This window comes from Nyctereutes procyonoides, unplaced genomic scaffold, assembly GCF_905146905.1.
Source record: "Nyctereutes procyonoides isolate TBG_1078 unplaced genomic scaffold, NYPRO_anot_genome, whole genome shotgun sequence".
Taxonomy (NCBI): domain Eukaryota; kingdom Metazoa; phylum Chordata; class Mammalia; order Carnivora; family Canidae; genus Nyctereutes; species Nyctereutes procyonoides.
Genome location: NW_026575047.1, coordinates 17,522,140 through 17,546,125, shown reverse-complemented (window position 1 = coordinate 17,546,125; position 23,986 = coordinate 17,522,140). Strand labels below are relative to the sequence as shown.

At 43.5% G+C, this 23,986-nt stretch overlaps 1 protein-coding gene across 1 annotated transcript in view; it reads right to left on the bottom strand.

Moving 5' to 3' along the window:
• Positions 1–23,986, bottom strand: part of PGM2 (phosphoglucomutase 2) — a 42,757-nt gene that overhangs the window by 13,143 nt on the left and 5,628 nt on the right. Inside the window, exons 4-13 of the mRNA XM_055326163.1 lie at positions 19,702–19,869; positions 13,849–13,955; positions 10,902–10,986; positions 9,187–9,270; positions 8,869–9,062; positions 4,823–5,012; positions 3,797–3,894; positions 1,913–2,093; positions 1,730–1,823; positions 131–260 (exon numbers count right to left, since the gene is read on the bottom strand). Of these exons, the coding sequence (XP_055182138.1) occupies positions 131–260; positions 1,730–1,823; positions 1,913–2,093; positions 3,797–3,894; positions 4,823–5,012; positions 8,869–9,062; positions 9,187–9,270; positions 10,902–10,986; positions 13,849–13,955; positions 19,702–19,869 (1,331 nt within the window). The remainder of the gene's footprint in view (positions 1–130; positions 261–1,729; positions 1,824–1,912; positions 2,094–3,796; positions 3,895–4,822; positions 5,013–8,868; positions 9,063–9,186; positions 9,271–10,901; positions 10,987–13,848; positions 13,956–19,701; positions 19,870–23,986) is intronic.

Genomic DNA, 23,986 nt, shown 5'->3' with positions numbered 1-23,986 from the left:
AAAAGAAAAGGTGATCTTTAGTTTTCAGAAGAACCCTCAGCCAAAGTAAGGGCGTTAGAAAGAATATTAGTGTCACACATAAAAACATAATAAAACTTTAAAAAATTAAACAGAGTTAATAGAAACTTACTCAACATAAATGGCCTTTAGCTGCTGAGACAAAGACAAATTCTTGGTTGCTAGAAAGCTAGCCAACTCGGCGCTGATGACAGCGGCGCTGACTCCATCTTTGTCCAGAACAAAAGGGCAGCACATATATCCTGCAGAAACACGTGTCATACATACGCTCTTAGGACTGGGTTCCTTTACCACCCTGTACATGCACATTATCTCCATGCAACTTGCCCATTGCAAAAGAGGTTGTACGGTATGAATATGTGAATGCTTCTCATTTACCACCTGTATATTCAGGAATCCAGCTCAAGGCCTAGGGGTGAGGCAGGCCTTCAAGATGTATTGGGTGAGTCTAGGAGATTCTCCTCCTAGACAAACTGTTCATTCCCCAGATCCAGCTCAAACCCCTCCGCTCACACAAGATGGTTCCTTCCCAGTGGTTCTAGTCAATGCTTATTCCATCTTCTCTGAATTCCAACAGTCCTTGTGAGTTACATCCTTCACCTTGACACCCAGCCTGTGCTCTCTTGTGTGGCTGGTAATGAGCTCGATGCACACTGCTCTAGGCTGAGGTCAGTGTCATCTTTTTCTCTCAGGGTCACTATGTAATTGATGTGCAATAAATATTTGATAAACAAGTACAAGAAAAAAATGTTTAATAAAAAGCTATAGAAAGACTGCTAAACTGTGACAAAAGGACAAAAGCTGAGCTATTGCACACTTCATTTGATTAATTAGTTAAATGATATGTGGGAGCATCTGTGCTGCAGGAAATACAGATGAATTTTTTTTTTTTAAGATTTATTGGAGAGAAGGGAGGCACACGTGCGCACATGTGTGTGAGCACACACACACATCAAGGGGAGGTGCAGAGGGAGAGAATTTGCAAGCTGACTCCTCGCTGAGTGCGGAGCCCAATATGGGGCTCGATCTCAGGACCCTGAGATCATGACCTGAGCCGAAACCAAGAGTCAGATGCTTAACCGACTGAGTCATCCAAGGGCCCCTGGAGGAATGTTCTTGTATAAGGTATGATAACTTTTACTAAATGGATAGCTGAAACATCCTCCACACAAACATCTGAATTTCAAGTTTCTATACTAGCTCCCCTTTCTCCTCACCTATACTGACAATTTAAGATAGTCTTTCTCAGTCATTCTGGCTGGACTTGGGGCTGTCCTTTCAGGTGACAGTCACTTTGATGAAAGCCCCACAACCGAGTCCTCTCCTTTCCTCTGGACAGACTTCGGTCTAAGCACTTTTGGGAGAGGAGCAAACCATATCTGACTTGGAGGTCAACACCACAGTTGAGGAACTACCACAACTCTCCAAAATATGGGGGTTCCGGAGCTATAAGCACCCATGTGCAGAACATCACTGTTTTCATCAAGGGAATGGATTCACTTTCTTTTATTAATGGCTTGGTTATTTGTGAGGTATTCTTTTTAGCTGAAAGAAAATTTGAGATGCCAAATTTAGGGTAGGGAAGTTCAACAACCTTTGAGCACCGGTGTGCTACTGTTCTACTGTTAATTTTTTTGAACCCAAATCCAAATCCCATTTATTTGCGTTCTATATATTAGCTAATGCTATAATCACCATTATCACTTCTTACCAATAGCTTCTTCAAATGCAAATAAGACATTCTTCCCCTGGTCTATTAGCTGTTTGGCTCGGTTTCCCATCCACTTAAAGCCAGTTAGTGTCTCCTAAAAGGGATAACCCAAAAGAGAAGGAAATGCCTTAGACCTTCTACAGAGCAAAAGAGATTCAAGAGCAAGTCCCAGAAATACCTTACCTCAAAGTGAAAGCCTTCCTTTAAGGCAATGGCCCGCAAGATTTTGGAGGAGACGGTGCTGGACAGCATGTATAAGTCTTTGAGGGCACTGTGATCTTGGTTCTTTTCTTTCCAGGAGGTAAAAAGCCACCAGCCCAGGAGGGCCCCCAACTCATTGCCTGAAAACACTCTCCATTCACCGCTGAAAGAAAAAACAACCAATGCATTGCTGTGATCTTAAGAGAGACATTGGAAGTGACTGAGACATGACAATTAAGGCAAACAAGCCTCAAACTGGTTCCTGCAAGTGTCCTTGTCTTTCTTGTTTAAATAACTGGTTGGAACCGTGACTGTCACTTCACAAACATTTGAGCAGTAGCTCTGTCTCAACCAGTTTGCTTAGACAAACCTCCCATCTTTGAAGAGCGAAGCTACATGAAGCTTTCAATTGTCTTTGGCAAAGGCTTCGGTTTTATTATGTATGTATGTATTTATTAAGATTTTATTTAGTCATTCATGTGAGACACAGAGAGAAAGGCAGAGACATAGGCAGAGGGAGAAACCGGCTCCCTGCAGGGAGCCTGATGCGGGACTTGATCCCAGGACCCCAGCCAAAGGCAGATGCTCAACTGCTGAGCCACCCAGGTGTCCCAAGGCTTTGGTTTTAAAGATGATAGAAATATGCTGGCAAGATCCCACGCACCCTATCCTACCCCAGGATAACAGTCTGCATATCTCAATTTTCAGTCCAGTCAGTATTGAGGTTTCAGGGAGGCAATAGCCTAGCCTGCCTCAAGAGCAAGTTCATACTAAAACGATGAGGATACCAGAGAACAGACATGGGATTCATTCTCCTCTTCGTAATCTGGGTGGCTAGGACATTTCATGTTTCAACATGCATCACCCTAGCTTAACTTTCTAGAAAGTGATTAGAATTGTACCTGTTTGGGGGCACCTGAGTGGCTCAGTTGGTTAAGCATCTGCCTTCAGTTCAGGTCATGATCTCCAAGTTCTGGAATCGAGCCCCACATCAGGCTCACTGCTCAGTGGGGGGTCTGCTTTTCCCTCTCCGTCTGCCCCTCCCCCACTTTTATGCTGTCTCTCTCTCTCTCCCCTAAATAAAAAAAATCTTAAAAAAAAAAATAGAATTGAATCTGTTCGACCATAATCTAAAACCCTAATCCTCTGTGGCAGCTGCTCAGTCAGTTGAGCATCCAACTCTTGATTTTGGCTCAGGTCATAATCTCAGTGATAAGACTGAAGCCTACGTGGGGCTTGAGCTGGCTCGAATTGGCTTCAGCTTCTCTCTCCCTTTGTCCTTCGGCCCCTTGCTCGCTCTCTCTCTCAAAAAACTTAAAATCATAGATAAATAAAACCTTAATCCTTTGGCAGCACCCCACTGCTCCCAAAACATCACATGTGCTGTCTGACACCCAAAACTGTGTGGACCTTGCCTGCCTTTCATCTTTTCTCTCCACTTATGTCCTATTCCACTTATGGTCAAACTTGTCTTAAACACTGGGTACTCCACTGCCATTCCTCTCTGGTCCACTCAACCTAAATCTGACGTTTCCTGAAAGCAAATACTGAACTGTAAAGCTAGCACCAAACACAGTACTTGCCAGCATTAGGGACTGAGTCATTAATTATAATAAAATCAATGATGAAATGAGACAAGATTAATAGTAATTTCAATTCCAAGTCCATCCTGGTCCGGTTTACTCTGCATTAATTATGCTGGCCCCCAGAACAGTGTTTTGCATATGTTAGAGGTTCAGGGATGACTTGTGGGACAATAAATGGTAAATATTTCCAAATAGGTCCAGTCGCCCCAGGAACATTTTACTGCTGAAGATGTTACCCCGTTATGTTTTCTATCAGAAAGGTAATCATGATCAACTGTACCTGTCTTGCTTTTCTGCCACAGCAAGTCTATCAGCATCTGGATCATTCGCTAAAACGATTCTGGCCTTGGTTTTGTCAGCCAAGGCAAAAGACAAAGTCTGAAAAAGAGTAGGAAAATAAAAGATTACTTCAGTCAAGAATTGATCATATTATAGTCTTTAAAACACATTAAATTCCTTAAGAACTAAAAGAACTTTCCCCAAACGAAGGCTGGATTTTATTTCTGGAGCTGGTCTTGGCCGGTCACCTATTACTTCCTAATCCAGAGGTGATGTAATGGGAACATCCCACGTGACCCACACCTGCCCATGGGATTCACCCCACATCCGATAGCGTGCATGTGGTGAGACTGGTATTTCTAGGCCTTGCCAAGTGATCAACCTCAAAAACAAACCAAAATAAATGGACTCTGAATATCACTGCTGTTGTTTTTTTTAAAAGATTTTTAAAATTTATTTGAGAGAGAGTGAATGCGAAAGAAAGCACAAGCCAGAGAGGAGAGGCAGAGGGAAAGGGAGAAGCAGACTCCCTGCTAAGCAGGGACGAGGAACTCAGTCCCATGACCCTGAGATCATGACCTGAGTCAAATGCAGCCGCTTAACCGACTGAGCCACCCAGGCGCCCTTCTCTGAATATCTTTGTTACCCTAACCTTTAAAAAGGTTAAAGGGACCATAATTTAAGTAGCATTATTTCATATTAGAAAAATTAAGGAATAAAAATTAAGAAATAAAAATCATGTGATAAATATTCATTCTGTTACTGTTCCTTTTTAACATTAAGAAAGCAAAATAAACTCAATTTAATTCAATTTAAAACATTTCAGTATCAGCTCTCACATCCTGATGCTAAGACATGTATTTTGCAAGTTCCTATAAGAAATGGGTGACTAATACATATAAATCTCTCAGATGATGAAGCTGGGTTTTTTGTTCAGCACAATGGAAACACATACAAAGTTATTATACTCGATAGTAAGAATTCTGGATATAATAGGTAAGTTCTAGAACAAAAAAGAGTAGGTTACCAAGACACCTTTCCCCTCCTCAGGATTTGGGTATTTCACTGTTGGGAACTCAGGATCAGGATCTTTCTGTTCGGGAACAGCCTCGGGAGGAACAAAATCAAAAGCCTTGAAAGCCGACTGCACAAAGTCATGGCCCACGCCGTGGACAGATGTATGCACAAACTTCACCTTAGTCTCCCGGTTCACATTCCTGGAATTAAACACACCACAGAAAAGGATAGAATATAGATAAAAGATGCAAATATGGCTTGCAAAACCAGAAGCTTTGCTATCAAGGGACCAGATTTGTAAGAAAGGAAGAAATCCATGTGATTAGAGTGTACAAGACAACCGACTATCTAACTCCATTTAAAAAAAGAAGCAAAACTTACTCATTCTTACCCAAATATGCACCCTCCCCCCAACATATACAGATTTTAAATTTTACTCTGTAGTTATCTGATTACTTTCAGAGTTTGTTTCATGAGATAGCTTCCACATCTAGAAGCAGATTAAGGAACGGTCCAGGGGATCCCTGGGTGGCTCAGAGGTTTAGTGCCTGCCTTTGGCCCAGGGCACAATCCTGGAGTCCCGGGATCGAATCCCACATCGGGCTCCCAGCATGGAGCCTGCTTCTCCCTCCTCCTGTGTCTCTGCCTCTCTCTCTCTTTCTCTCTATGTCTATAATAAATAAATCTTAAAATAAAAACCCTTTATTTAAAAAAAAAAAAAAAAAAAGAACGGTCCAGCTTCACATTCCAGGAGAGACTCCCAGCTGCCTGTGGTGCCTGCCCATGGCCATGCCTGAGTCCTGGCTCCCAATACTCTCTACTAGCTTCAAAATGTCCCTTTTTACAAAATGTGATGGAACACCTCATACATGGATGTATAAAAAAAAAGTTTTTATCTTTGTCAAGTAGCAATCCTGTTTGTCAAACTACCTGGGGTCGGGGAATTAAAACAGAATGACAATATATATCAAAAGTAAAAGTCAGAGGAAGGTAAAAATAAGACTGAGAAAGATTCCAGGGGGGATCCCTGGGTGGCGCAGCGGTTTGGCGCCTGCCTTTGGCCCAGGGCGCGATCCTGGAAACCCGGGATCGAATCCCACGTCGGGCTCCCGGTGCATGGAGCCTGCTTCTCCCTCTGCCTGTGTCTCTGCCTCTCTCTCTGTGTGTGTGTGACTATCATAAATAAATAAAAATTAAAAAAAAAAAAAAGAAAGGTTCCAGGGTTCTAACCACTAGAATCTTGGGTTATTGTCTTAACCTAACCCGTTTCTTTGGAAGGTGAATGAATGCACAAGGTCTTCTCTTAAAATAGGAAATAAAGTGCATCTGGAAAAGTAAATATGTAAGACTAGTGAGAACAAATCTGGAAGAAAATCACTCAGATATTAAAGTGAAGTATAAAGTTATCACAAGCAGGACAGTGTAGAACTAGATGTAACAAGGCAGATGAAAGGAACAGAATAGAGAGAGAGAAGTTGATCAAGTTTTTTTTTTTTAAGATTTTATTTATTTATTCATAAAGACACAGAGAGAGAGAGGCAGAGACACAGGCAGAGAGAGAAGCAGGCTCCCTGCAGGGAGCCCGACATGGGACTCGATCCCGGGTCTCCGGAATCACAAAGTTTGAAATGGGAAATATATATGAGAAGGTGTAATGGCTTCATGGTTAACATGTTTTGAAGACAGACTCTGAATTTAAATCCTAGAGTCCTGCCACTTATAAGCTGTATGACTATTGGTTATTGACTTAACTTCTCTGTGTCATAGTTTTCTCATTTCTCATCTATAAAATGGTAATACCAGAATCTACCCTTAGCATAACTGTGAGGATTAAAATGAGATTAAATTAATCAGTACAAGTAAAGGCCTATATAGAAGCTGGAGCACTCAATCCATGTTAGGAATTATTTTATAAAGGTGATATTTCCAATTAGTCAAAAAAGGTAGATTCTTCAATTTAGTGTGTTGCTATAACTGCAAAACTTAAAAAAAAATTGCTTTCCTACTTCATGTCTCACACGAAATTAAAAACCACTATGAGAAGATTTAAACATAACATGTAAATATGCAAGTCCTAGGAAAAAAACAAGGGGGACTTTTATTATTTTTTTCAAGGGGGACTTTTAAAAAAATAATCTTGGTGTACAGAAAGTATAATACAAAACTCACAACTCATAAATTAAAAGACTGATAGACATCATCCATCTTTAATGAGTTCATCAAAAAGTTTAAATAATGGGCAGCCCGGGTGGTTCAGTGGTTTAGCGCTGCCTTCACCCCAGGACCCAGTCCTGGAGATGCGGGGATCGAGTCCTACGTCGGGCTCCCTGCATGGAACCTGCTTTTCCCTCTGCCTGTGTCTCTGCCTCTCTCTCTCTCTCTCTCTCTTTCTCATGAATAAATAAATAAAATCTTAAAAAAAAAGTTTAAATAAAAAAGCCCAAAGGTGACAACAGGAGGGAAAACAATACTTGAAATAAAGAGTGGTTTCCTATATAAGCAAAGAGGTTTCACAAATGTAAAAAATGAATAAATATGTTAATATAGGTTAAGTAAATATGAAAAAAGCAGCTTATTCATACTTAGAGCATCCAGATAAAGTAAGATATTACTTCCCTCTAACAAAATAAGAAACCTGATACTACTCAGTAGGGGCCAGATGTGTGGATCATATAGTTATGACACGCTTGACATATGATGTCATTGTATTTGATACTGTTATGACTATGTTGGTGGGAACATCAGCTAGCATGACACGTGTGGAGAGCAATTTATTAATCATTGCCAACTCTGTGCATGCACGTAGTGCTTCTGCCAGAAATGCGTCTTATGGATCCACATGCACGCACGCCCGTGCCAAGTACTCAAGGAATTGTGCATCAGGCATGTTGCTGCTGGGCCTCAGTGGAGTAGCAAACAAGTAGAAACCCTGGTCTTCGTGAAATTCAATCAGCGGGCCGGAAAGAAGGCACAGTCGCATAGGTGTGCTTTGTTCGGTGTATACACCATTTACGAAATGGTCCCTGATGTTTAAAAATTAGGAGATTTCACGTAGAAAATTTAAGTTTCTCATCTCTTCTTGGGGAGAACGAGTCAGGTGATCTGGCAAGCCTGGACCTCCACTTGCACCTGGTAACTACGCACCCCCTAGGATGGCCACTCCCTTCAGGTACAGCTAGGGTTTTGCACTCTACACTGGAGCCTCCACTCCCAGTGGTCCAACAATTACAGTATTAGAGACAACCTAGAAATTGGCTTCTTTAAAATCAGTGGTTTCTTGCTGGGGGACAGTCGGGGGTGGCGGGACCCACAGCATGCTAACTGGATGTATCCAAATGTGCATCGCTGGGTTAAAGAAATGGGTACAGCACCCGTTGCAGCAAGAGTCACAGCTAATAGGGACCGTGACTGGGATCTGTTATCATACAGAAGGTATCCATGGCAAATTAACTGGGGAAAGTGGGTATGGAACAAACGACCTGCACACTATATTTCTATTTATGGTTCTGAAGCATATGACACATAATGTGCTAGCACATGCACAGAAAATTTCTGGAAAGATTAAAAAAAAATCAGTGTTTCCTTTTGCCACCTTTCAGCAAGCTTTTTTTTTTTTCTTACATACATATATGCGAACACAGTCTCATGTATGTGTGCATGTGCGTGTGCGTGTGATTCTACAACACAGGTCAGCAAACGATGGCCAATATGCCGGCCACCTGCTTTTGTCAATAACAATTTTTTTGTTTTTTTGTTTTTTTTTTAATAACAATTTTTTTGAACCTATGTTTGCATTCATTCATTTATGTATCATCTATAGCTGCTTTCCTACTACCAGAGCAGAGTTGGGTAGTTGTAAAATAGTGGCTCATAGAGCCAAAAATATTTATTACCTGTTCTTTTAAGGAAAATTGCTGACCCCGACCTATGGTCTCTCAAATCAGACACAGCTACCCTATATGTAGTGACTGGAGAGAAAAGTTTAATGAAAACTGTTAGAATTTGGCTGAATCACATTATTTTAACTCACTTGAAGTGAGTTTACAATCCATTTACCTGTGAAAACAGTATTTTTTAAGGTCTTCAAAGTAGCTCTTATTGATGGAAGCACTTGGGTCATGAAGGAGTGGACTGCCATTAATTAAAGAATCGTCCCAAGCTTGAGGCCACGGCTCTAGATTTTCTTCGATAGCTCGAGAAATCCCTTTATCATGAGGAGAGGTGATCTGAGCTCCGTTGTCCCAGTAGACCTGGGGAATGCAGGAACATACCCAGATGGCTTAGGGTGAATGCAAACAAAGCCTCCGTGCCTACCCTGTAAATGTACAGGATGCCTGAAGAAGGACAGAGGTGTCAAGAGAAAAAACAGAGTACCTTGTACCCATTATCCTGCTTTGGATTGTGGGAGGCAGTTATCATGATTCCAGCACAAAGTTTCAGATGCGACACTGTGTAGGGCTGTAAGGGCAGGAAAGAAGAGCGGTGGTAAGCAAAAAATCAGATATACTGAGTGTGTTTACTGTAGATCGTATCAATTCATTCTCTTTTAATAAACATAACAGATGAACATCATAAGGTGTCATGCCATAATTTTGCGCCACACCCAAGGATACAATGACCCTTAGATGACTGCTCAAAATTCTGGGCCGTGCACCGATGAGACAGGTGATATTTTTCTTGGTGCCTTCCTCTCATTCTATCTTCCACTTGGTAGAACTAGAAATCTGTTCAAATACGAAGGTCTAATCCTCCATTTCACATTCTTTTAAGCCTTCTGCTTGGGACAGAAGCTTATGGATTCTGTTTCTTCCCTCCAACGACTTTCCCTTCTTTCCCATTCACTTTTAGCAACAATGTAGGGCAAGGTTGAAGGAATGGAATGTTCCAAGAGCCTGCTCACCTATGTCCCACTCCAGGGTTAGAAATCCCTCTCTTGTATTTCCACTCAGCTCCCATGTTTGCAAGACTACTTCCCCAGGTGGGGAGAGGGGTGGGCTTATCCTCCCTCCGGCCCTAAGTGGGATTTACTACACACAGGGGGCTTGAGACTCTAACCATCTGCCCTCCTCCAAGAATCTCTGTGGTCATTTGTCCCTTTAGGACTTATTTTATATCCCCCAAAGGAAAGGGTAGAACTACTCCATAGCATGGGAAAAGGATCATGAGACACTCATATAATTTATGTTTGATAGAAAAATAATAGCAGTAACACTTACATAGTACAGAAGACCAAGGATGCTTGAATGCACTGCAGTTTTTCCCTCAAACAATGAAAGCTGAGCTACATTTGGACGTGACCTTGCATGTCTGCTGGGTTATTTACAACCTGGGAGGTGGTACATCTACCTGTCAGTGCCCTAGAGCCAGTAAGCACCAAACTACGGGGCTGGCCTGTGTATTTATCCCCTCTCTTCTCCACTTGAAGTAAGGAACTGCATTCTACTCACGTTTTTGACTTAATTTCTGAAAACATATATTCTCAGCATCTGGCCCCGTTCTTAAAAGTTCTATCTACTTAAAAACAACAGTTGTTATAGTTCCTATTGTCTTTTTCTTTAGGTTCTGCTACATTAAGGATTTCATCCAAAAAAAAAAAAAAAAGTCTTGCTAAAATATGCCAAACATACTTCATGTCCTGGTCATGAATAGTATGTAGAACAAAACATTTGTATGAAAAGCTGGTACATCAACCTGTCAAAAATATTCAGGGTAAGGCATGGTTTGGGGCGAATTCAGATTTAGACCCCAGAAGTTTCCAACTGTGCCAGCAAGAAAAAGAAATACAAACCAAATGGAAACACAGTCAACAAACAAAAGACATTTTGCTAACTAGCTAAAATATTCTTTGAATGGAAATTTGCTCTTAGAAGAAAATTAGCTCTGATGTATTGGGAGTTGAACACCAGAGAAATATTTTAAAGATGTGGAGAAAACATACCCAGAGAGGTGAGAGAATGCCTGATAAATGCCAAGGGGGCTCTTCTGTCATATAAATACCCAAATCCCAATAGCACTGAAGGCCGTAAAATGCAGCCACCTGCCATCCCTGATCCTGTGATAGAAAATTATAAACAGAAAGGATTACTTACCACAAAGGGGGTTGGGGTTATACCAGAAAAGAGGTACACAGGAATCCCTTGAGTGATAAATGTGGTTGCAGCAAGGCGGGCAAATCTGGACATGTGGGGGGAGAAAGGAGAGTAGGGTTGTCAGGACTATGGATGATGGTGAAAAAGGAAATGAGTGCCTGACTCCTTCAGGTTCATTTTATTTCCACTGGCATAGAACATTCAAGTTGGGGGAATCTCGGGAGTCATCTTGTCGCACCCCTTTATTTTACAGAAATGGGACTAAAGCCAAGAAAAGCCAGACAAGTTGTCCCACTGTCAAACAGTCAGTCACACAGCGGGCTCCCTGCAGGGAGTCTGATGCAGAACCTGATCCCAGGACCTGGGGACCACAACCTGAGCCCAAGGCAGACACTCAACCACTGAGCCACCCAGGCGTCCCTCCGGCTCACTTTAAAGGGGCTTTCTTAAAAGAAGCAAGGGAGACACTCAATATATACATTATATATACAAACCAAGTTACAAATTAGCACAGCAAAGATTCAATGTGTTCTCTGCATATGTTTCACAGTTACTGTTTATGTGTTTATGTTCCCCACCAGATACTTAAAATTGGAAGACCAAGGAATAAACAGTTCCTTGCATAAAATCTTTCAACTGCAATCATTTCTAACTCTTTAAGAAGATTCCATTTACTCATCACAAATGTTTGACCATCTAGTGGTTTAATATTTATGCTACTGTCTCTAATCGTCTTGCAGGTTGTAGGTGACAGAGAGCAACCTTGAGCTCCACTCCACCCCATCAAATTCTGAGATCTGTAGGACGCCTGGGTGGCTCAGTGTTTGAGCATCTGCCTTCAGCTCAGGTTGTAATCCCAGGCTCCTGTGATCGAGATCCACTCGGTCTCTCCGCAGGGAGCCTGCTTCTCCCTCCGAACTATGTCTCTGCCTCTCTCTGTGTCTCTCATGAATAAATGAATAAAATCTTAAGAAAAAAAAAAAAAGAACAAAACAAAAACAACACTTGAGACTTGAACCATAAACTCAAATATCAGTTACTTTAAGGAAACGCTATAGCTCCAAGGCCAGAGTAAGAAATATTCATACCTTCATTGACAATGTGAACACATCTGAAGGATGTGTCTAGCAGAAGCAGGAGAGTGAGCCTAAAAAGAAGCAATTTCAGAAGCCCAGCAGGCACACAAATGCACTGGGCATGCTCTGGCTGGACGATGTGCCTGCCCCCGGGGCCAGTAAAGCATGCTTTTGACGTAATTCTTACTGTAAATTCACTGAGAACTGACAAACTGACATTCTGGTTTATACTACATCCCTCTCTTATAAATGCAGAGTGACAGCTTCTCTCTTGCTTTGTTGACAAAAGTCACAGTTTTGGGCTTGTAGCTTAAGAGCAAAAATCTTATTGGGGGCACCTGGGTGGCTCAGTGGGTTGAGCGTTCAACTCTTGATTTTGGCTCAGGTCATGACCTGAGAGTCCTGGGATCGAGCCCTGTGTTAGGCTCTGCACTCAACGCGGAGTCTGCTTGAGGTTCTCTCTCTCCCTGTGTCCCTCCCCCACCCCATCCCACTCATGCTTTACCTCTAAATAAATAAATAAATACATAAATAAAAATAAATAAATAAAAATCTTAAAAAAAAAAAAAGAGTGAAAATCTTACGTGATTCTGAGCTCAGTCTAGGGGCTAATGTCATCTAATCTTATGCCCTGGCCATATTCCCTTCCCTGGAGCTACACATTTGTTCCCATCAATGCTTCTCTCTTAGATTAGGAGCTCTTTAGGGGCAAAGAATAGGACTCTATGAACTCATCCTGCACTGTAAAGGCAATGAGACTTTTCATTAATGTTAAATATCTGTATATTCTTCCAATCTAAGAAACTCTTAAAATACGTCTACTCTGGAGTGACAAAGAATTCATCATAATAGGGGAAGTGCTCAAGTGAAAAAGAGGGTCCTGTAACAGGATTAAGAGCAGGGGGTGGCAACCTACAGTCCACTTGTAAATAAAATTTTACTGGAACGCCACACGCCCATTCGGTATGTATTACTACGGCTGTGCTCCGTGCCAGACTTGAGTAGCTGTGATAGACTGTACAGCCCACAATGAGTAAGATGTTTACTAGTTACTCTTTGGAAATAAAGTTTGCTGACCACTGATGTCAGCTTCTTTATGCTGAAACTGTGGCGCCTTCTCTCACTTCAGGATCTTGGATGACAGAGGTAAGAGTAGACACTTCATAAGCTGTTGTGCGAATTTAATGAGTAAATACCTGGGGTGTGGTTCATATCCAGCACCCAAGTAATTGTTGTTGTTACCGTCCTCATCATTGTCCTCTGCATCATCGTCTGCCTGTGGCTATGTGAGAGTACCAATGGTTTGAAAATCATACAAGACTGTAGCTGAAAACAGGTGCTCAAGAATGGGAAGGAGCTCAGGTGGCTTACGAATAGTGGAAGAAAAAAATGACAAATGGAAGAAAACAAGAGGGAGAAATAATGTTGCCATTTTTTTAATAAAGATTTTATTTATTTATTCATGAGAGACAGAGAGAGAGAGAGAGAGAGAGAGAGGCAGAGACACAGGCAGAGGGAGAAGCAGGCCCCATGCAGGGAGCCCGATGTGGGACTCGATCCCGGGTCTCCAGGATCACACTCTGGGCTGAAGGCAGCGCGAAACCGCTGAGCCACCCAGGCTGCCCAATGTTGCCATTTTGGAAAAAAAAATTTAAAAAAAGTCTTTTAGGCAGACCTTAAATTCTAAATTGTCTAAATAATTTCATTCCCTTAACCCAAGAGTAAAATCAGAATTCGTGAAAGTTGCAAACTGAGTGTACTCATCCTTTTTCTAGGTAAGCAATGTAGCTGGCAAATGTAGGTGAAGCAATTAAGAATTAAAACTACGAAACACACTACAAAAAAATGGGTTCTTAAGTATCTTTAAATACCTTCTGCTGCTGCCTCCACTGGGTGGATGAGCTCGGGCATCAAAGCTAATCACAACACCTCTTTGCTTCAGATCACTGAATTGTTTTTCCAGGTATCTGCAAAATCCCTAAAAAAATATCCCATGGATAATTAAACAAACTGAGCAATAAGAAAATAACAGCTTTATTTACTTATTGTCTACCTATATATATATAAGCACTGTGCTAGACACTTAGTATCTATCATCAGTAATTCCCAGATCTTTACCAAGGAGTCCCATTTTTTCTTTAAAGATTTATTTATTTATTCATTCAGAGAGAGAGAGGAGAGAGGCAGAGACACAGGCAGAGGGAGAAGCAGGCTCCATGCAGGAAGCCCGATGTGGGACTCGATCCTGGATCTCCAGGATCACACCCCGGCTGCAGGCGGTGCTAACCGCTGCGCCACCGGGGCTTCCCCAAGGAGTCCCATTTTTAATAAAAATATTTCACTTATTTATGACTGAGAGAGACTGAGAGAGAGAGAGAGAGAGAGAGAGAGAGAGAGAGAGAGAGAGGCAGAGGCACAGGCAGAGTGAGAAGCAGGCTGCATGCAGGGAGCCTGACATGGGACTCGATCCTGAGACTCCAGGATCACACCCTGGGCTGAAGGAGGCGCTAACCACTGAGAAACCCGGGCTGCCCAAGGAGTCCCATTTTACAGATGGGAAAGCTAAGGCTCAGAGGGGCTTGCCCACACACAGGAAGAGCAGAGCCTGGTTCCTACCTGGGTCTGGTTAGAGGTGGGACAGTGCAGGGGTTAAGAGCACATGAATCTGTGGGCTCACACTCCACTCTGGCACCTACCAGCAAATAACAAATCCCTTCATCACTTGGTGCCTCAATTTCCTGTTTTGTAAAACAGCAAAACAATAGTACCTACCTCAAAGGGCTGTTCTGAGGCTTAAGTAAAACTTGCGGAGTGCTGCCAATCGAATGCCAACTAAGGACTATTTGTCTGCTGTTATGAGCATTATTTTTATTACTTTCCTTTGAAGCCATTATTCCTCCCTTCACACTAGTTCTAAAGTGTCTGAGTGAGGAAAAGGAGGTGTTTCAGACACTGTTGCCTGTTCTGCTCAATCAGCCGGTCAAAGAATCTTAAGTTTTTTAAAAAAGATCTTATTTATTTATTCATGAGAGGGAGAGAGAGAGAGAGAGAGAGAGAGAGAGAAAGAAAGAGAGAGGCAGAGACACAGGCAGAGGGAGAAGCAGGGAGCCCGATTTGGGACTTGATCCTGGGACTCCAGGATCACGCCCTGGGCCGAAGGCAGATGCTCAACCACTGAGCCACCCAGGAGTCCCAAAACTTAATATGTTTTATAAGTTTTTGAGAATTATCTGATCTAACCCCACTCAACCTGGGATCTTGTTTTCCAGCAGGCTGAGCTTTTATGGAGGACTTATCAGTCCAACTACACAGCTCAGCCAATTATACATGTAAAGACCGTGCAGAGTGTGGGCTATTACCACCTGCTGATGAACACACAGTTCCTGTATCTCAGTGTGAACGGTAACCTCACATCAATCAGAATCATTAAGATCAGAAAAACAGTGAACTCTGAATTCAACAGGTTTATATCACTGGACAAAAGAGGTTTTTCTTACAGAACAAAGAGACCTCTGGCTGACTGGGTAATAATATTACTGACTTCACTTTGACTGAAGAATGTCCTTTTTTTTCCTCCTGCCCTTAAAGGAAGTCTTTAAAAAAATAAGTATGACTCTTATTTTTGATAGAGGAGATCCTTCACAGCTTTGTTGCCAGAGCAGTGCCAACCGAGAATGCCTTCTGAGGCTGAGTGATACAGGGAAGCAAGGACACATGTGCACTGGTTTTGTGGGTTTTCTAGAAAGTCTCTGAATGCCTCTAAGGCTTACACCATGGACAGCAGCCTCTCCCCAGCCCCAGTGTTTGAGGACACAAAGAACACTCGGTCTACTCGGTCTTAGTCCCGAATCCTCACACCACCAAACTTCTCTAAAAACCTCTGGGGCCAGGAGAGACTGGAAGCCTGAAAAAATGGCTAAAGGAAGAGGGGATGTTTGCTATGGAGAAAAGACTCAGTGTGGGCTGAGGGAGGTTTACAGAATTGAAATGTTATTACAGGACACAAAAAATGAACTTTGGCTTCAAAAGCTCAAGCTATGACCAATACGTAAAAGCTGAAGAAAGAAGAGAATCTTAAGCAGGTTCCATGCCCAGCGTGGAGCCCAACACGGGGCTTGATCTCACCACCCTGAGATCATGAGCTGAGCAGAAATCAAGAGTCTGAGTCACCTAGGAGCCCCCAAACCCTTCTTTAGTGAGAACAATCCAAAGACAGAATGGCTATTTCAGGAGACCGTGAGTGTTCCACCCTCGACGTGCCGCGGCCTGGTGAAGTAACCTTAGAGGAAATCATAACCTCTAGCAACGAGGCAAACAATACAGAAATTTCCCTCCAGTCTCTATCCTGTTTCCCATGGGGATGTTTATGATTCACATATATCCGCTTCTTAAGTCCAACCAGATGAATTTTGGGGCACCGTTAGGAGAAGAGTCCACCCTGGAGAAGACCAGCACAGCTGCCTAGACCCCAGAGAAAGCCAGCTCGCTCTTCTCAGGTGACAGCACCCAAGGAAGCCACCCATGGAAGCCTGGGTGGTTTGTCTTGGGAGACTCTTTCTTTGGTTTTTAAACCACTCCTAAGACTTCAAAAATGTACCTGCCGATCTCATAGAACTGCCCTAACTCTTAAGATCCGTGTCTCCTATTGTAGGTGTCCCAGCGTAGGCTGGATAATCACTTGGAAGTCGTGGGGGCTATACAGGAAGTTATCACAAGGAGTGGCTGGTTGGAATCAGCTGACCTTTAAAGGACCAACTCATTTTAGTTTTATAGGATTCTTAACTATCACAAGGTCTACTCCCAGAAGAGGCCAATTCCCCTAGGGGAAAGATGTACGAGATAGGGCCTAAGACCCTTCCACGGATAGATTTTCTTTGTTTTTCTTTTCTATTTTCTTTCTCTTTTCCTTTCTTTCTTTCTTTCTTTTTTTCTTCTCTCTCTCTCTCTCTCTCTCTTTCTTTCTTGATTTTATTTATTCTAGAGAGACACAGAGACATACATAGGTGGAGGGAGAAGCAGGTCCCTGTGGGGGAGCTTGATGTGGGACTCGATCCTGGGGCTTCAGGACCGAGTGGAAGGCAGCTGCTCAACTGTTGAGCCACCCAGGCGTTCCCTGCAGATAGATTTCAGCACACCTACAAACTGGATGCGGATGAAGACAGGAGAAAAGGTTCTGGGTTCATCTAGAATCCCTTAGAATCCACTAACAATTAAGCCTAATAGGAGATGTCACCCACTGGATTTTCCAAAGATGGCCAGGCGAATATACCTAATTCCCTGTACTCCTCTAATGAGACAGTGACATTTGTCTATCGAGAGGTGGGTGTCTATGTGCCCTCTCCTTGAACAGGAACGATTTTATTGAGTCATTTTACTGGACAGAATATGATGGAAGTAAGTGAATTGGTGTGACTTTCAAGGTTAGGTCATAAAAGTCAATACAGCTTCCACCTGCACACACTCTCTGGCCGCTCTCACTGGCTGCTCTCCCAGCCATACTGTAAGGAAGCCCAGGCCACATGGAGTGTTCCAGCTCCAGCTAAGATCTCAGCCAAAAGGCAGCAGTAACTGCAGACATGCCTGTGAATGAGCTTTCAGGTGATTCCAGCTGGCTCAGGTGATGCCAAGTCCTGCAGAGATGAGCTGTTGCCACTGAACTCTACCTATAGATTTGTGAGCAAAATAAATGTGTTTGTGTGTTTTTAAACCATATGTTTTGGGTGATGTGTTATACAGCCCTAGTACCTGGAGCAGAGGGTGACCTTACGCAGTGGCACAATTCCATGCTATCCAAAGACTAGAACAGGTTTCCCGGGCTCACTCCACTCTAAGCCTTCCCTCCAAAAAGATCTCAGGGAGCCCTATTGCTGAACAGGAATGTGTAGCCAAGGTTCCCATGGCAACCCCATACCCTTATGCAAGACTTCCTTATTAGGGTTTCACTGGAACATGCCCGAGTCTGTCTTTTATGCCAGGATCTACATGTAAGGTACACATAATTATCATTAGTCAATTTTTCTAGACTATTCCCCCAATTAAAGTGGCCTTCATTTCCTCCATAAACAAAACTCCAGATCCTCCATGGCAGAAAGGTTTCACCTCTATTCCTAGAAGTTGGGTGTAGACTGACAGTAAAATTCCCAAATGAAGGCAAAGGAACTCAGCAATAATTTCCACCTGTACTATACAGTAAGATGAAATAGCATTAGCTCCTGGTCATTCTGGCAGTTGGAAAAGCTTTTCTCTCTCTCTTTTCTTTTTTTTCTTTCTTTCTTTTCTTCCTTCCTGCCTTTCTTTTTTCTTCTTTTTTTTTAAGATTTTTTTTATTTTTTTATTTTTTTTAAATTTTTATTTATTTATGATAGTCAGAGAGAGAGAGAGAGAGAGAGAGAGACAGAGACAGGCAGAGGGAGAAGCAGGCTCCATGCACCGGGAGCCCGACGTGGGATTCGATCCCGGGTCTCCAGGATCACGCCCTGGGCCAAAGGCAGGCGCCAAACCGCTGCGCCAACCAGGGATCCCCTTTTTTAAGATTTTATTTATTGATTCATAAGAGACACAGAAAGAGAGGCAGAGACACAGGGTGAGGGAGGAGAAGCAGGCTCCATGCAGGGAGCCCGATGTGGGACTCAATCCCGGGAAACAGGATCACGCCCTGGGCCGAAGGCAGACGCTCAACCGCTGAGCCACCCGGGTGTCCCTAGAAAAGCTTTTCAATGCTTGCATCTGTACCACCATTGCAAAATTCTAAGACCATAAAAGGTGTCAGCTTAGCTGGTGGATTTGCACTGGAATGACAGTTTTATGAGAGAATCTGTTTTAGTTATTGTATCTTCAAATCCTGGCACTTGGTAGGCATTCAATAAATCTCTGTAGAAAGAAGGGAAGAAAGGGAGAGAGGGAGGAAGGAAGAAAGGAAGGAAAAGGAAGGAAGGAAGGAAGGAAGGAAGAAAGAAAGACAAGCTCTATGAATTTTGAAACAAGAACCATTTTTACCCACCATTTTTACCCACTGCACAAGTCTTACTTTACCGAGTAAATGTGTGACTCCCTGTGCCTTGGCAAACCCACAAGACCTGGGTATAATTAATATACAATTTAGATCCCTCAAATACAAAAGGAGCCCAGGGTTATATTAATTAGACAAGGATGCCATTAGACGGAGGAGGCTTTAATGCCCAGGTACCCTATAGAAGTAAACCAAAACCCAAGCCTGTAAATGCTGGCAGGTTAAGAAATTAAAACCTAAGGACAGGGGATCCCTGGTGGCTCAGCGGTTGAGCCGCTGCCTTTGGCCAGAGCGTAATCCTGGGATCCCGGGATCGAATCCTGCATTGGGCTCCCTGCATGGGACCTGCTTCTCCCTCTGCCTCTGTCTCTGCCTCTCTGTGTATCTCTCACGGATAAATAAATAAAATCTTTAAAAAATAAATAAATAAATAAATAAATAAAACCTAAGGACAGCCAGTGAGACTTTCCCAAATAAGGCAACTGCTCGAGCTATAGCTGATCTATTAATTTCCTTGCTTTACTTCTGCCTCTTTCCTGTAAGTCCTTCTCCCAGCTCCTGGGAGTGGGGTGCTCCTAACTACTTCCAGTTGGGCATTGCCCGATTCAAACAGGTTTTTGCTCAAATAAATGCTTACAATTTTTAACATTCCTCAGTTTACCCTGTAATGCTGGGAGTATGTTAAGAATAACCAAGAAATATAAAAGTGTGGTACCTGTGTAGTCTGGATGATGGTCAAGTCATTCATATGAGAAATTCCTGTTCCCATAGCAGCTCGAAGGCCAGCTGTCCCGAACTCCATTCGAGCTCCAAAGCATTTTTCTAGTTCTTCTTTGTTACCATCTGCAATTAGTTGTTTCACTGACTCTGAAGTTAAAGGATTCTGTGAAACAGAAATGTATACAACAGATACAGCCAGCTGAATAACAGAATAAAAAATCTGAAATATAAAAAAAAAAGACTCACAATAATTTAACCTATAGGGGAAAAGTGTATATATTTGAAAAGCCCTATACATATGGCTTTTCAGTTTTCTGATGATGTTGAAATTTGAAATATGAGGTACGGTTTTTTTTTTAATTGAAGTATAGCCGATACACAACCTTACAGTAGTTTCAGGTGATTCAATTTTTTAATTATTATCCATGATATTGCGATACAATATGAAATATATATTTCGTCTTTGTCCCTGGGTCCCAGAACAGAGCTTTTTTTTTTTTGATTTTTTTTTTTTTTTGATTTATGATAGTAGAGAGAGAGAGAGAGAGGCAGAGACATAGGCAGAGGGAGAAGCAGGCTCCATGCACCGGGAGCCTGATGTGGGATTCGATCCCGGGTCTCCAGGATCGCGCCCTGGGCCAAAGGCAGGCGCTAAACCGCTGCGCCACCCAGGGATCCCAAGAACAGAGCTTCTAAAACCACTGGAATTTCCAGAGTGGGAAGGGTAAGAACATCTTCTGCTGTTTATAACAAACCCCTTGGAGCCAAACCTGAGTTTATGCTAATAGAGGTGGAACACAGGGCTGGTTGCCAGGAGACTTAGTTCCTGATTTGATACCTGGAGGTTGAGTTCACTCACCTGTAGCCAGTGATTCAGTCCCACCTGGGGAAACAGAACCCCCACAAAAACCCTCAACTGGAGTCAGAGACCTTCCAAGTGGTGAACACTTGGGTGTTTGGGGGTGTAGATACATAGAGAGAGCAAGGAAGCTCTGTACCCCTTCCCACATTTCATTTGGCTAAGCAGCCCTTTCATTTGGCTGTTCCTGAGTCCTATCCTTTATTTAAAAATTTTTTTAAAGACTTTATTTATTTATGAGAGACAGAGAGAGAGAGAGAGAGAGAGAGAGGCAGAGACACAGGCAGAGGGAGAAGCAGGCTCCATGCAGGCAGGCCGATGCAGGGACTTGATCCCAGGACCCCAGGATCATAACCTGAGCCAAAGGCAGACACTAAACCACTGAGCCACCCAGGTGCCCTGAGATTATACAATTTATATCAAAACCTTACTCTTGTGGTGATTCTAATGTGTGCAATTCTTTCATATACCTGGTCAAATGTGAAGTTTGCAGTGACCCCAAGAGGCAAATAACAAAACCCTCAATTTACAGATGGAGAAGCCTGGAGAGATGGACACTAATCTCGTGCTTTCTCTATCACATTAGCTGTTTCAAATAGACACTCATACGAATCATTGCCCTATTTTCTTTGTACAAGAGTTGCAGAAAATGTTAAGAATGGAGGAAAATGATAATCACCTTAATTCCACATCAGGCTTTTAAACTAAGAATTCAGAGGAACAAGGGAGTAAGCACTTTATCTTATAGTCACCATCCAACTACTGAACATGCAGCCAAGATATGCCACATAATTAAACTTTGAAATGCTATTGCAATAAAACCTTGGCTTTCTGGAACGAAGCCCACTTTTCCAGATTGTTCCACCTTGGAAACCGGTAAAACCCCACTTTTCTGGTTAAAAGCAATAGCTGCTGATCACAGAGCACAATCTGACCGATCAGATTGTCAGGTGCCCTCAAGGAAGGGCTTAGATCTGCAACACATAAATATTTGCTGAGTGAACGAGGAAACCTGGACTTCAAGGTCACACCCAATATCTGGTGATTCTCCTGTACACAGAGTAGATGTGGCAAACGCCAACTGGCCTTTGATAGCCATAAAAGACCAAATAGCCTGAAAGGAGCCAAAGAAGCCAGATTAGAAGGCTAAGTCAGGAGGGTGGCAGAGACCGGGATCAGTCATAAGAGGGACCAAGGCTGACAGCAGAGACAGAGGGGATGGAGGCACAGTGGCAATGCCGAGGGGACCTCCCTTGTCGCCCTGGGGGAAGCAGACCAGATGGCTGCAGTGGCTGGCAAGATGCTCCCCACTTGGCATCTGCCTCCAACCGAGGAAGACAGAGAGGAAAGTGAAAGAGGAGTGGTAGAAATTAAAAAATAAAAAGGAACTGAGTGGTTCTGTCAGTTAGGCCAACTTGATTTCTGCTGGGGTAATGACCTTGAGGTCCTGGAGTCGGGCCTGTACAATGGGCTCTGCGCTCAGTGTGGTCGGCTTGGGATTCTCTCTCAAATAAATAAAGTATATATATATATATTTTAATAAATAAAATCTTTTAAACAATATGTAAATAAATAAAAAGGATAATATCCCTTCACCTCTACCCAGGGAGGTCCTCTCTCTCCATAAACAGATACAACATTTTGTGGAAATTAGGTTTTTATTTCTTCAAAGAGAAAGTCTCATGGGAAAATGCATTATCAATGATGCCTTTATTTTATTTTTTAAAGATTTTACTTATTCATGACAGAGAGAGAGAGAGAGAGAGAGAGGCAGAGACACAGGCAGAGGGAGAAGCAAGCTCCATGCAGGGAGCCTGATGTGGGACTCGATCCCAGATCTCCAGGATCACACCTGGGCTAAAGGCAGAGTTAAACCACTGGGCCACCTGGGCTGCCCTCAGTGATGACTTTAAAAGGCCCCTGAGGGCCCTGGGGTGGCTCGGTGGGTTAACCATCTGACCTGATTTCAGCTCAGGTCATGATCTCAGGTTGTGAGATTGAGCCCAGTGACTGAGCTCCGGGCTGGGCATGGAGCCTGCTTACTATTCTTTCTCTCTCTCTCTGTCCCTCCCTTCCTTTAAAAAAACAAAAAACAAAGAAGGATTCTACCCACTTCCAGTTACTAAGTTATCAGAAAAGGAAATATTTTCCTTCCCTAAAGAATTGCAAGACTGCCTTTCCAGGAAAAGGAAAACCACCCAAAGGGTTGCCAAGAGCATCCTGTGTGGGATGTGCTCACTTTTCTCGTACAGAGGCCAGAGGTAAAGAGGAAGCCCTGGCCTCTGCTGACAGCTTGCAATCTCCCTTCCTTTGCCCTACAAGTGTGAGCAGTGTGCTGCGTCAGGCCCTAAAAACCAATGAGGGAGTAGAGAGGAACAGCTGTGGAACTTGTCTGTGCCCAGGGCAAAATGAAAATGTGAGACTCCTCGTTCAACAAGTTTTAAGAATTTCAATGCAGGACAACAGAGGATTAAACCCAAGTGCTGGGCCTTCCTGGAACAGGGGCTGTACCACCCAACATACATCCCGCCTTTGAAGTCAGCCCTGGGGCCAGACATTAAGCAAAAATAAACCTACAAACAAGTTTTTGTTTTGTTTCCTTTTGTTGACCAATCTAGAGATGGTTTTAGGGAGCCCTAATTTACCACTGGTCGGTCGCCAGGGCAGGCCTCTCGACACAAAACACATGTAAGTTCAGACCCAAAATAGGAGTAACAGCATGAGAAACAAGTTCAGGGGTAGAGCCAAGGAACATTCTGGGAAAACAAACCGCATGCCCCAAAGGAGCAAGTAGGAGAGCAAGTAGACATAGAGAGGAGGGGGCGCTGTCTGGAGTGGGGTCCCTGATTCTCTCTCTCTGCTCTAGCACCCAGGAGAGTAAACAGGAGAAAAGCTAGTGGTGCTGTGTTCAAGGAGCCCCTTCTATCTTTCCAGGAAAGGCAGGGGCTGGAGGAAGATGCCCGAAGCAGGGCAGGCCCAAGCAGGAGGGCCTGTGTTCGCAATGGAGCACCTGGGAGGGGTGGATGGGAATAGGGCTCTGCAAAGTTCCCAGGAGCAAAGGCGACGGGATGGAGGCGGGAAGCGCTCCGGAGCCCGGGCTCCGGCGATGCACAGCGGGCTGCGGGAGGGTGACACAGGCCTCGCCCGGCCAGGTCGCCGTCGGCTCCGCCTCGCTCCCGCCGGGTCGGCCCCGGGGCAGCTTGTCCCGAGCAAACTCGGGGTCTGCCACCCGCAGCCCAGCGCAAGGAGGCCCGGCCACCCCCGCTTCCTCTTCCCCTGCTTGATGGGAGAAGCAACTGTTTTCCTGGGTTGCTGCCAAGCCATTTTACAGCCTTATAACCCTGCTCACACCGGAGGGATTCCCGCCAAGGTCTCGCTTTGCCGTTCCCGGGGCACCCTTTAAACAACCACTTAGAGTCCG